This window comes from Mizuhopecten yessoensis, unplaced genomic scaffold (assembly GCF_002113885.1).
Source record: "Mizuhopecten yessoensis strain PY_sf001 unplaced genomic scaffold, ASM211388v2 scaffold8361, whole genome shotgun sequence".
NCBI lineage: Eukaryota > Metazoa > Mollusca > Bivalvia > Pectinida > Pectinidae > Mizuhopecten > Mizuhopecten yessoensis.
Window position 1 is genome coordinate 89,477 of NW_018407509.1, and position 14,200 is coordinate 103,676.

At 32.0% G+C, this 14,200-nt stretch overlaps 1 protein-coding gene across 2 annotated transcripts in view; it reads right to left on the reverse strand.

The window, feature by feature from the left end:
- Nucleotides 1-1,028: 1,028 nt before the first annotated feature.
- The window catches only part of LOC110455657 (nuclear distribution protein nudE homolog 1-like), a 31,015-nt gene continuing 17,843 nt past the window's right edge, over nt 1,029-14,200 (reverse strand). Inside the window, exons 9-10 of one of the 2 annotated variants that reach the window (XM_021505904.1) lie at nt 12,844-12,873; nt 1,029-9,198 (exon numbers count right to left, since the gene is read on the reverse strand). In XM_021505904.1, coding sequence (XP_021361579.1) covers nt 9,135-9,198; nt 12,844-12,873 — 94 coding nt within the window. In that variant the 3' untranslated portion in view covers nt 1,029-9,134. The remainder of the gene's footprint in view (nt 9,199-12,843; nt 12,874-14,200) is intronic. The other variant, XM_021505905.1, reaches the window with a different exon arrangement.

Below are 14,200 nucleotides of genomic sequence, written 5' to 3' on the forward strand. Positions count from 1 at the left end.
AATGTTGCATATAAATGTAAACTTTGTATAATAGTGATTCATTTGTTTGTATCGTTATGATGTTTTGTGTTTGAAAGTTTGTAGTGCATTTCTTTAATTTTTTCCTCTTCTCATCAGTTTAAAAAGAATAATGTTTGTATACACATAATGTCTTTAATTGTAGATCTTTATGCTTAAATTTATTCACGTGTTCAATGTAAACTTGAGTCATTTAAGCTGAGCACTTTTTCACTATATTAAGGTAATGTGTATCACTGCATTATTTATAATTGGAAAATTTCCTTTTCAGAGCCATTTATTTTTTCCCCAAATTGGAGTTTTGGGTTATTCCCCCTTATACACATGAACATAAGATAAAGCAACATAAAAAGGAGAATTTTTTTCTGGTATTCATCTTTCATTTTGATACTGAGCATTAACAATTCCTGGATAGCAGCATTGGTAAAGTGTGGGATTAGCAGCAGATTGATTGGGTGGTCTTGTGGCCCAGTGGATAGTGCTATTGCTTTTTACCAAGGCGGTCAGGGTTCGATTCCCAGATCAGACCTGAAAGATTTGGTGTCACCTGCCCAACCACATGGGTTATCTCCGTGTACTCTAGTTCCCTCCCATTTTAAGACCCTGTGCACACCCACATCTGGCACAACAAGAGTGATTACTATAAGTTGAAATAACTTCTTTCATAATTGTTGTAAATTAAATGAAGTTTATATATATTAATTTAGCAGCAGATTGATATGCAACTTTACTTCTTTTTTCTTTTCTAATTTTTAATATCTTTGTTTCAAAATACAATTTTTTTTTAACTGTAACTTTGTAAAATGCAGCACAAGGTATGTTTCACAAAATAAGAAACAATATAAAACTATGGAAAGGAATGATTTTTCACTCCACCAGCCAAGACATGTACCTGCATACAAAATCTGGCGACTCAAGGAGAAATAGAAAAGAAGATTTGCCCCATGATTGCAAACCTGTTATCACCAGTTGGGACTAATTATCATGAAATAACAAAAAAGAAACACAGGTAAATATTTGACCAGTTTATTATTACCATATTACCATTGATGTATGAAGCTTGAATAAAGAAAAGAACCTTTGATCACCATAGCGATCTTGTCAAGCGTAAATGGGTGTGTCCATTGAGAGAAGCAAAGTACAAATACATTACATATTATAGGCTGACTGATCGATACAGTAGTTTTTTATACTTGGAACAATGCATAATTTTTATTTTAATATCTCCAAATCAATGTCCTTTACCTTGACACAAAAGGTAAAGGAAAAATAAATATAAAAATAACTGTCTTTTTAAGTTGAAAAAATACTTTCAATAGACAAAAAACTGTTTACTATTTTGGAACCAATTTCAAACTTACAAAAGAACCATACTTGATAATTTACTAACAGAAGAAATATTATTGATTTTTTTCCATTTTGAATATTATTTCATGACATCTTTTTAATATCTTTTCAAAGTGCTTTGATTTTTAAAAGAATGTTTATTACATGCATTAGAAAATCACAAAGCCCTATTGTCTGTTGTTTATGCATATTAGTATGTAGTCTAAAGCTAGCACAACTCTTTAGGAAGCAAGAGGAGACAGCCTGCCTTTTGGTCCAGCTGTTCCCTTGGGATTTCATTTGAAAACCCCTAACATGAAGATCCTTTCCAATAATCCATTTAAAAATATCTTGCAAGAGTGATTGTAGTTATAACTGAGGTAACAATGAAATATCACTTTTTTTAATTCATTTTGATTTAGTTTGGCTGAATTTCAGTAACTCTGACCTCTCTTATATGTTAAACCATATGTAAGTGTAGTATGTTGATAGACTATGACTCTTCATAAACAATAAGTTATTTATTACTGTGCAGGATGATACAGATGATAAAAATTTAACCTACCATCAACTCTTTAGCGATGAAGTTCAATTTAACATTAGGATCATTTCATTATTTTGCCAGATTAGGCATTTAGTATTATTACAGAATCTACGATGTATTAGTTGTGGGTTAGAAATCTGACAACCTCTTGTACTAACCACAATATGGTGGGGTTTAAACATCTGAGATTTGTAGAAATGAGATATAAGAAATGTACGATAATTCTTTTTTACTGGATCATGATTTTCAATTTGTTAAGATTAATTGAAATATTAAACATTGACAAGAAGTTATGATTTTGTACATTCTAATGAAAAAGGTAGAACACTAAAACATTGTGAACATCATATGCATTGTACTAAATATGATCTTTATTGGGTCATGTGGTTTGGATCAGGTGAAACTGTATGATACACTGTAGGCATGCAGTTCTGTATACAAAATGGCGAGGAATCACCTCAAGCTTGCATCAATAGGTTCAAAACTAAAACATGTCATGCTTACGGTAACTTGGAAACAAAACTTATTGATCACACATACCCTCTTTTTGTTTTTGTATCAGAATAAGCTAAATAACTACAAGGGACCCCAATTTTCTTCAGGATTTTTTTTCACATGTTTGTTTATATATATATATATAAACTATTTGGGATCCTGTTTCTTGAAAGAGGATAGTGCTATCAATGTTAACTGTTACACATGTAATACTGTAGAGCATAAATCCTTAGCAGTTTTTTTCATATCTTACTGAACATGCATGTTAATTAATTGTATTGACATCAAAGACACTGACACCGTTAGGAAAAATTGATACGCACATGATCTTGGAGAAAAATTCTTTAAAAACAACTTCAAAACTAGTTTGGGGGAAAAAGCAAAATTTGAAAAAAAAAAGCTAAGCCTCTTCTACATACATTGCAACATGTGAAAAAAACTGGCACTAAAAAGGACCCCTGAAATTTCATAATGAACTATTCCAACCTTTGAATTGGAAGAGTTCAAATATGTCTTCAGGGGTGAATGAGTTATAAAGGACCTTAGGACTTCCCGACATTTAAAGAACTAACACCCTATTTATAGATAAATCACTACATCTACAGCTAGAAGCGGGATAGGGCTACTCGGAACAAAACACTACTTCTAAAGCTCTATATGATATCTTGACGAGTCAGAACATTCGTACACAGCAGCAACAACATCAAAATCACTCATTCCCTAACCTTGATACACACATGCGACAACACCATCAAATGTTACACATGATTTCCTATAGATATTTTTCATAATTAATATGTACAATTTTAATTAGTTCACAATTGGTTGACAAAGACAAACCCCCACCCCCGATAACAAACTGACATAAATTCATGAATTCAAAGGGCACAGTTTAAACCCAACCTTTGAAATTAAAGGGTTCTGCTTTTGAAACATGTCTTTGCAGTATACTCTTGGGATAATATCATGACAAAATTGAAGCTCTTATCCAACAACCTGCGGACAATACAAGTAGCTCCAGTCAAATGTCTTTGTTAAAGATTAAAGGAATCACGAGGCAGCATAACGGTAATATTGACAAGCTTTTAAGCTGGGTGCAGCTTCTCTGTCCCCAAAGGACAGGTATCAGCCTAGCGATTGGTCAGGTTGTTATACCTAAATCCATTCAAATAGGTTACTGAGAACCTCTGATTTTCAATTATAGACATGTTTCAAGGGCAAAAGAAGATTTTTGTATCAAGAGCAGAATCCTTGATTTCAAAGATAATTAAACCCTTAAGTTACACATGCTTATACTAACAGTCAGTAGATCATATTTTCATCAGTAGATTATATTTTCATACAACCAAAACCAAAACCTATTAATTGAAATTTTATTTATCGAAGAAATATAAAATTATTAAAGTAATTATTCTAACAAAAAATTACACATTTTTTTTTATTTTACTTTGACTTCCAAACTTACTTAATGCATATTATCTTTTTAATAAAATACTGACATTCAAAAAACTTATAATTTATTGCTTCATTATAGTTTAGGATTTTGTTATTTAGAAAAAAACACATTACTAAAGTTTAAATTTGACTTCACTTTTTTTCCTGTGATGAAACATGTTAATATATGATATTTATGACTTAAATAGATGATTATTTATGGCGTATGAATTGGATTTATTATCATAAAAGTAAGATTCATAATTTATTAATTACCTGAGTGCATGTGTTTTTACTGTTAATGCTATAGTTTAATTAGTATATAGTGTTTGTATACACTTGACAATATTGGTGTTATACATTTCTATTATCGAAGAATTATAATAATATAGATATAAACATTGTATATCTTATGAAAATGGTGACAGTTAAAATCTATATATTTGAAGGAAACAGCCCTACCCATTCCTAAAAAATATTGTGTCATTTTGAAAGGATTTATTTCTGAAATTAATTTGGATTCCTTATCTCTTCATCCCTGAAGACACATTTGAACTCTTCCAATTCAAAGGTTGGAATAGTTCATTATGAAATTTCAGGGGTGAATGAGTTAAATCTATCTAGATTCTAATCTATGCTAATTCATTGTATACCTTATAGTTTGAGTATCTTTGTTTAAATATATCCATGCTTCAAGTACGCTATTTACATCTACAAAATCATTGACATTTACTAAAAGAAACTGGACATATTTTTCGGCAGTTCTATGAACTAAGGTAACACACTAAGGTAACACACTGACTTTCTACTAAAACTGAACACATTGAATTCTCTTCTATACACTGTACATGAGACAGCAGAACGCTCTTATTTACAATTACAATAATACAGCATTGTGCCGAAAGAATTCGCGATTTGCCAAGATTTATTCTACATTTCATTCAATTTTACTTTTTTTCATTGGTATTTTCCTGGCACTTACTATAGTGCAACTGAAACAAAATTTCACGTACCGAGAGATTAATTTTGAATATTATTATTTGAAAATATTTCCATTCTATTTTCTTCGGTAATTTTCAAGTTATGGAAAGTTAGTAAGATGAGACCTTTTTTACTATGCAATTATTTTCTTTGCTTTACAAAATATTAGCAGTGAAATAATATCATAATTTCAGAGAATAACTAACCATATTTTTCAAATCCTTCCACGAGAAAATATGGAAACATAAGCAGATCAAAAACGTACAGGGTGTCTAATTTCATTTTTAATGATGCAATAATTAATAATAATTGGGAAAGTTCATTGAAAAAAAAAAAGAAAGATGCATGAATTGTAGAGTATATGCAGGCAAATATCAAATACTTTTGGCACAGTGTATTAATTAGCTCACCACTTTGGCAATTTACTTGAGTGAGTGTTCAAAATTGATATTGCATAGAAAAATCCTACCACAAGTTATTTACACAATCATTAATTAAAGCATAATAATAGATGTCTTTGGAATCACCACAAAAAAACATCTGGTTTGAAAACTGAGAAGAAACAATGGTGAGTAACTAACAGCGTGACAATAACAAATATATACCATAATACAATGGAATGAGATAGAATAGAATTTGGAACGACATTACAAATTATAAAACAGTGCCATTCGGAAAAACAATGAATATCTTTACGGTGTCAAACCCGTTTAATTAAATTCACAGAAAACCTCATCTGAATTTTTCATACACTGCAGAAGTTATTTAGATCTACACAATTCTTTTTCAAAGTGTTTTTTTAGAAGTATAAATACATGAATTCTACAGCCTAATATTTGCCATGGCAGTTTTTCACTGACTTTTAGGATCCCCATCCCACTGAAGGCAAAGAAGCAGGAGAATTCCAATTTTTTTTTTTTTGGTATGTAGAGTAATCTCCCCTTAATTTCATTCTGGAAATAACTAGCATGATTAAGCCATACGTTTATGGTTCATAAGATAGCTTAGCTGTTTAGTGTGACAGATTAACGATCGGAGGCCCAGAGTTCAAATCCTGGTCTGGTCCCTTGGCATTTTCACTCTGTTGATTTTTATTTTGTTTACTTATCCTTATTTTTTTGTCGTAAAAGTTACCTGAACCCAATCACCTCTTCCAACCTTTGAAGTGGAAGAGCTAAAATGTGTCTTCAGGGGTGAATGGGTTAAATGTCTAAGGTCTGGTTTTTCTTTTCAGAAACAATTCGCAAACACTTATAAAAGTCCATAGATACAGTTTTGGCAGCAGAACAGGGATCCTAAATGCAGATTTAATATCAATCACAGGTAGAATTTACCTATAAAGCATTTTATTTTTTTGTCCTAATGCAAGAGCTCCACAAAATGTAGGTCAATCTATTTTGGGAGTGTCAAGTTTACACATGGGATAAGTATCATACGGATGAACACGGACAGAAGTTGTCGGTGTCATAAAGCAGGGTATTAATTTATTATAATATTTATGTGTGGGATGATTTGACACTGTAAGGATATAAGTCTATGATGAGTCTGAAGCCATTTCCAGAACAGCATGATGAGAGAGGTAGCCAGGGGCAAGAACTTGGGGGAAAAACACAGAACTCTGATGCAAATGGGATGTACAATACATGATGTGTTCGTAATTATCACATTATTTACTTACATATCAAATCAAAAATGTCAAGTACAGTTCACAAAATCTTCTGGTCAGAACACCTAAGGGATGATGCAAACTCATTATCCTGTTCTTTATGACTGAGTAAGATAATCTGATCACTTTCATAAACGAACTGTTTTTAATGAAGTTATAAAATAATAAAAAATATCTTGACTTTTTCAAACAAAATCATGAATGAGGCATGAAAAAAGTCAGAACAAACTCCAAATACCTCAGAATTTATGTATAGAAGGCAAGTAATGCTGACTCAGCGTTTTTTTATCTTGTATATATACATGTATACATGCCCCTGAATTAATGTGCTAAAACCAAAATGTATGAACCTAGACAGAAAAAAAATACAAACAAACATTCTAAATGTGAAATGAGTTATGGTCAGCACTAGTTTATAGTATCAGTTGAGGTATTCATTATACTTGTGAAATTCCATTTCAAATTTTTACCAAAACAAGGCCTTAAAGGACTTAAACATGGGGCCTGTTCGTTTATCGGAACAAGCGGTTCGTCTGATTTTAAATGTTAACATTTTTTTCGGATAAATCCTGGTGGACCTGCAAAAGTTCATGCAGACCTTGCAAGGCTTTGTCAAGGCTCACCTGAAAACTGAGCTAGCATCCGATTACTACATTGTAGGTCCGACTTTATTTCTTAAATGAACAACTGGCCGTTGGATCGCGTTAAACGAAAGCAGCCATGATGAAAATAAATTTCAATGTATTTTACCAAACTAGATTCAAACTAACCCATGTTCATTCTAAGTAACTATATTTGACTTTTGACGAAAAAAAAAATTTGCTTTTCTGTGCAAACAGTGGTGTAGATAAAGAGGTGCCCTGATCCTTTGGTTATAGCCCTATTAGTATTACAGTTTGAGATTCCTTGATATACGTAACCATCGAATGTACAGATAGTAGTATATAGTGTAATATCTGTTTGGTAATACTGACAGTATAAAATACCTTGGAGAGCTGTTGTGAATTGTTTTCATTTAGAATTCAAGTATGTTTAATATAAATTGACAGATTGTTTTTTCATTGACAGACTATGTCTAGTTAAATTCCCTACTAAATGTTGACTATAACCTCTACTGAATGTAATACTTAACCCATTCACCCTTGAAATTTCATAATGCACTATTCCAACCTTTGAATTGGAAGAGTTCAAATGCGTCTTCAGGGGTGAATGAGTTAATGGTATTATGGTTTGTTTCTCTCTGAAATTATGTTATTTAAAAAACCTGATCAGATTCACTAAGGATCAATCTCAAATCTCTGGAAAGTTAGTTGTATTTGATAAAACTGAATCAAAAGTTATGCAAGTACAAATACAAATATGTTTACATTACCCAGGTGAATATCGAGTATTGAAATGTAATTCATATTACATGCATGGCATTTAACGTAAGAAAAAGCTCAATATGCATATTTAACCCCAGTTCAACACTGCAGACCAGAATGGACTCCACCAGATCAATGCAGAGCAGAGTTTACTAAAATTATACAGGGGTGATATGGTCAATATGAACCAATATTGATATTTTGAGATATACAATGGTTTTGATAATTTAATGTACTATGTGCAGTAGATAACAACCACTTACTAGCCTTACTCTATGATTCTGTTCTCATACTTATATGTTGCTTTAGAATCAAAATTTTGATGTGTTTAAATCAGCTCAAAAAAAGATGATATATCCTTAAAATATAAGAAAAAAAATAAAGTAAGAAAAAAGAAATCTCCCGTAAGGTCCCTCAAATCAGGCATGGTTCAGCGTCAACATTAAAAAAATGACAACACTTCATAATATGGAATAATGTATACCTGGAAATTTCCGTTCAGTCAAACTTTGGCCCTTTGACGTTAAAATCTATTTTCGCCCATGTATTAATTTCGTCCTTCACATGTCACCACTTGAAACATGGTTTACTTATATTTAGTGTCATGATAAATACGTACGTCCACTTACGGAGGTCGAACAAGGCAAAGGTAACGCCGTGGTGAAAATTTCCCGGCATACAGGAATTATTTCAGTACAACCACAAATATGACAGCGACATGAGCACTCTATATAGTCAAAGAGCTGCTATTATAATATATATATATAATATCAGTATTTTCTGTAAAATAGACGTACGGCACTCGCAACAGCAATACTGTATGCATCGTAAACACACAATATCCACGTAGTTTCCCATAATGTGTTCTTAACACGATCAAAACAATTTCTCTCACAAGTATATTATAAGGCTTATTTATGCTATATAGTCACACCAAGTTCTCAAATGTCAAACCAAAAAATATCGTCAAATTGGCCAAATTTGTTTCCGATTTCTCATCAAGAAACCTTTTTCATTACAATCATGTATCATGTATATGTCCAGTGTCGCCTCTTTTCAAATTTGTCCACTCCAGCCTAGGAGTAAAAGTTGAGTTTGACAAGTTGTGTGCTTCTTGGCACCGTAAACTCTTGAGGCTCATGCTGTCACTCTCTCTCAGCATGATGCCAGGACGTCACACTTTATACATAAACAATTTTCTGGTCTCCAGGAAACACAAATATCCTGTTCTCTGTCTCTGTGCAGCGACCAATCCTAGAAACATGTTCCTCACAACACTGGCCGTATGTCACAAAGTCTCGGTGCTCTATACTGGTATCTTCACGCCCTGCTGAGGGGGGACTGATGCTCCGCGGTTTAACCTCTTTGCCCTGCAAAATCAAAATACAGTTGATCAGAAAATCTTCAAGTCTTTTATTTTCAATTAGCTTTATCTTGAATTATTGTGTTTTATAGAGACTTCAGGCAAAGATTTCAATTCGTTTTCATGTCTTAAAATCAAAATGCTGGTTACATGAGTATTCCGCCTTTGCGTATTGCAGAGTTATCTTCTCTTGTGAGCAGGTATTGATTGTTACGTCATTGGTTTGTGTGAGAAAATTACGTTGTTTTCTCAAAAATTGATGACGTTACTCTCACAAACAAACGACGTAATAATCAAGTCCTGCTCACAAGAGAAGATAACTCTGCAATACGCAAAGACGGAATATGGGTTTATAATGTAAAGCTTGTCATACCTGACAAGTGCTAAATATATTGACCTGAAAAAAGGGTTAACTTATCTTGCCTTTGGCAAGTTTGTAAGTGATTATTTCTAAGTACTGTTACAGAGCTAAATAACAAAAACAATTCACTCATTGCAGGAAAAAATGGAGTAAAAAAAAGCATTATGGAAGAATGGAGAAAAACTGAAAAAAAATCTTGCTATTTTATAAACAATTTCATTGATATCATTTTTTTTTTTTTAGATCAGACAATAATATTTTTTCCTAGGCTAGAATTATTATATAGGTCGTTTTCAATCATCATATTGTTCAGGTAGATAAAAACCAAGACAATTGTTTGCCACTGTACAATGCAAAGCATAAGCTTGAAGCTAGCTTTCAAACACAATATCCACTAAATTACATATTGTCATATTACGAACCATTTCCAACACTTCACTTAAGAAAATTACTGCTTCGGCTAACACACACTAAGTAAATGACATGCGGGTTTCGGAATAATTTCTATGACAATCTTGGCTTCTATCAAACAGTTATCCTACACATTGTAATACCAGACCACTGTATTTTCAGTTTCAGAAATCCTGATAATTTAATCCCGAACATATTCTTTACATTTTGAGAATATTACTAAAGATATGGTACATACCTGGAATTATCAATTAACCACGTTAACTTGTACACGTTTGCACTACAGTTGTTTCATACATTTGGTTTAAATGATTGCTAGAGTAATTAACATATCATTATGAGCTTGTAAAACTCTGTACCATACAAAATTGTACAACTTGGTTGAGCATGGGAAATAGAAACAGGATTCGCACAACTGATTACACATGTTGCAGATGCTGAATTTGACCTACATTTTTTTACCATTTAACACATTAAGTATAAGTTAACTGTATTCCCTATATAAACAGGTGTTTTTTATTTAATTTAAAACATGTATTTTATGATTAGCGTGTAATTATGCAGTGATTCTACATCCATGTCATATTTTGAAAGGAATATCACTGATTATGACGTCAGAACAAAGACAACAGACATGGTGTCATGGCACATCGATGATGCACTAAACAAAATATATGCAAAATCAAAATTGTGCAACAACGACAACTTGATGATGACAAGAGAAAACAGGTGTACTTTTGCAAATAACTGTGTCCATTCTTGGTAATTAATGTGATAAAATGGATCCTGAAAATATTTTGAATTACAATGTACTTGTAATATGAGATTTATGAAACTTGTTCTCAAAGTTATCATCTTACCTTGCCAGAAATGAAATTAAAGACATTATAAAAATGTTAGATCAAGACCCAGCTGTTCAAAGGCTGATCAGCTTACTTCAGCTGAGGGCAAAATTTTAAACTAGTATATAGGTTTCAAAATGACTGAAATTCAAAATTAAGTTGATGAATAAGCATTCATTAAGCTTTTATCTCATGAAGCACAAAAGTAAAACTAACGTAAATATTTTGATTGTTCTCAAAAATTGCATTTTGAAAACTCATGTTAACCAGCTCAGTAATATATAAGTTAACCATGCTTTGAACATCTGGGCGCAGATTATAATTACAGCACTGATTATGACTTACAGTTTTTATTCAAATTCCAGAATTCCCCTGGGTAAGTAATATTATGATACATATTGATTATTTTTTTTAATGAAGTAAAAATATATATCATCATTCTTAGTTAATATCTGGTTATAAATGTTAATAAAATTACACCCGTCTTTTTGACTGATATGTTTGACAAATATTCTGCCTACATAATTATACATGTACATGTACTAGTTTGTTGAATCTCTGAGAGGACATACTACATGTACAACAAAATACTGTTGGCCTCTGTTGAACTGCCAAATAAAATAAATTTATCTAAACAGAAACAACGTTGATGCACAAGGACAATATTGACAGAAAAAATATGACAAAAGGAACTGAAAAGGCACCAAAACAAAAGGTAAAATGTCATCCCCCTCCCCACACCCTCCAAAAACATTCCTTACATACATAAAGTGCAAATCTAAAAGTACTACGGCTTAAAATTTAAAGGCACTATTGTAAAATCACCCGCCACCTATTATTTTCTTTTTAACCAAAAGCTGCTCTGCAGAAATGAACAATTACTATCAAGTGCATCAATCACTACTAATAAACCGAATGGTTAAAACCCTCTACATTAGTGATGGGCGATTGGTGTAAAATCGTAATCAATAAAGGGTTTATAATCAGAAGTAGTAAACCCATCGATGATCGATTGCATAATCGGTTTATAATTCTATGGGACTGAATACCGAAACAAAGCGAGAACACTACCATAAGATCAATAGACAGAGTTGTTAGCTATACACTGTGTTTCGTTCTTTTATAACGAATGGATATCAAGCTACTGTAATGCCTTTTATCAATAATATAGTATAAATCATAAGAATATATGACTTTGAAAGCATACTTTTACATAGAAGACATTTAAATACTTTGATTTCAATGATGAACTGATTATATCGACTATGGAATTTGTAATCGATAATTTGAACCGGAAAGGGTAAACTGATCGATTTTTGATTATGATCGATCATGAGCCCATCACGTACACTACCCTACATCCTTTAAAGAGTATTCATATCTGAGATAACCCACATCAATACAATTAGTGATGTTCCCTTATTACTGCATAGCATTTGTTTCTCAAAACGGTTTGATTATCGCTATATATTTGTGACTTATGATAAGTAAACATAAACTCCATATTTGTTGCCTTTCTAACAGGAATAGTTAGGACTATTGCCTTCTATAATTTACAGTCCTGCATGAGTTTAAAGCCCCTGTGAGTTTCTTCAATAAATAGAACGGCAAAATTTAAACATGGCAAAATTAAAATCCTTTCGAATAACTTAACATTGACTGTTTCAAGTACTAGTATTGTAAATTGCAGCTTAAACTTCTCTCAAAATAATAAAATAAATGAAAACTAAACAGAATGTGCTGTGAAAAAACTCATAATTACAAGGTGATTTACTGTTTCTCAAAGCAAAACCAAATACACGGAACAGAAGCAAAATGAATTCAAGGAAAGTGTTTGTTTACTGAAAGTCGAAATTTTTTAAGCAATGACTTGGACCATCAACTAATACGCAACAAGCTACGACAAGAATTACGACTTAGTATGCCTAGAACAGTAACCACATGACTCCCATTGATATCCAATCATGCACAGTATATAAACTTGTATGTAACACAATACCACGGTAAGACGGTAGATTTAGTTAGTGTTATAAGTCACCTTAGTCTTGCACCATGCAGGACGTCAGACCTGGGATAAACACAGGAAGTTTGTATTGGCATTTAGTGATTTGCATTGTTAAAATCAGAACTCCTGCTCTATATAAGCAAAGTCAAAAAATATTAAAAGAAAAAAATCGCCTACATATACTGACCCTTATTTTTTTCAAGCAGAAACAGGAAACACATTTTTTAAATTTTGGCTTAACACAGCAAAACGTCAACAAATATACATCAATCAATTTGAAACAAAAGTCAAAATGTATTTGGTTCTGATAACTACCGGTACTGTATTTATAACCGAAAACTTTCTGTTATTTCTTCCGTTTTTGCTTTTCGGCAAAGAGGGCCAAATATTATTACAGCAAATATACCCGTAAGTAAACAGCATAATTAACATAGTAATTAAATGTGAAGGCCGAAATTAACACTTGGCTGAAATTGATTTCACTGGCGAAGGGCGAAAGTTTGACTGGGATAAAATTTCCCGGTATACAGTAACAAATAGTACAGGAAGTTTGAACGTTTTTTTACGTTACTGGCAGTGTTTATTTACATTCAATATTTATCTTCAATAAGATTCATCAGTTTGGAATGTGTTAAATATCAAAGTTTTGCTATGACCGATAGCTTGACCAGTCAGTTTTGAAACATAACATGTTAAATACGTACATCGTTGGTGTATAAAGTAAAACCTTGATATAGAAATGTTCACAACTTTTCAACTTTGACCCGTTGAATTTTCAAAGTTCAATAGTTTTACATACAAGGACTTGCTGCTTTTCAGAATCTGATAGGAAATGACTTACTATATGAAAAAGGTTGATAAAACATTGTACTGGTATGTCATATTGCTAGTTTACATTACAAAATTCTGATTTTTTTTTCTATCAAATTTTATTCTACAGTAATGTTTTAAATTTTGTAAAGTAAAACTGACAAATTTCAGCCCCTCTGATCATAACAAAACAACATTTATCTAAATTTTTAAACTGCCTTAGAACTGCTTGAAATAAGACAAGTACATCTTGTTTCATCTATAATAATTAATCAATTATAACACCAACGTTGAGTTTCCCCTGTGATTGAAATGTTTTTTGTACAATCAGTGATAATTATTCTCTTAACATTTACATTATTATTGAATAAAATTCACACTTAATCCATATGAAGACATGATCAAAGGATATCAGTGTGCGATTCCACAAGGAAAATTTGTGAGTTAGACTTAAGGTTGTACATACACAATTGCATTCATATACACAGACCTGACGTGGTCACCACTGGTCACCTCATAGAAGACATATATGGGGCAACTTTACACCATGTCATATGTTAAACATTTATATTTAAGAATA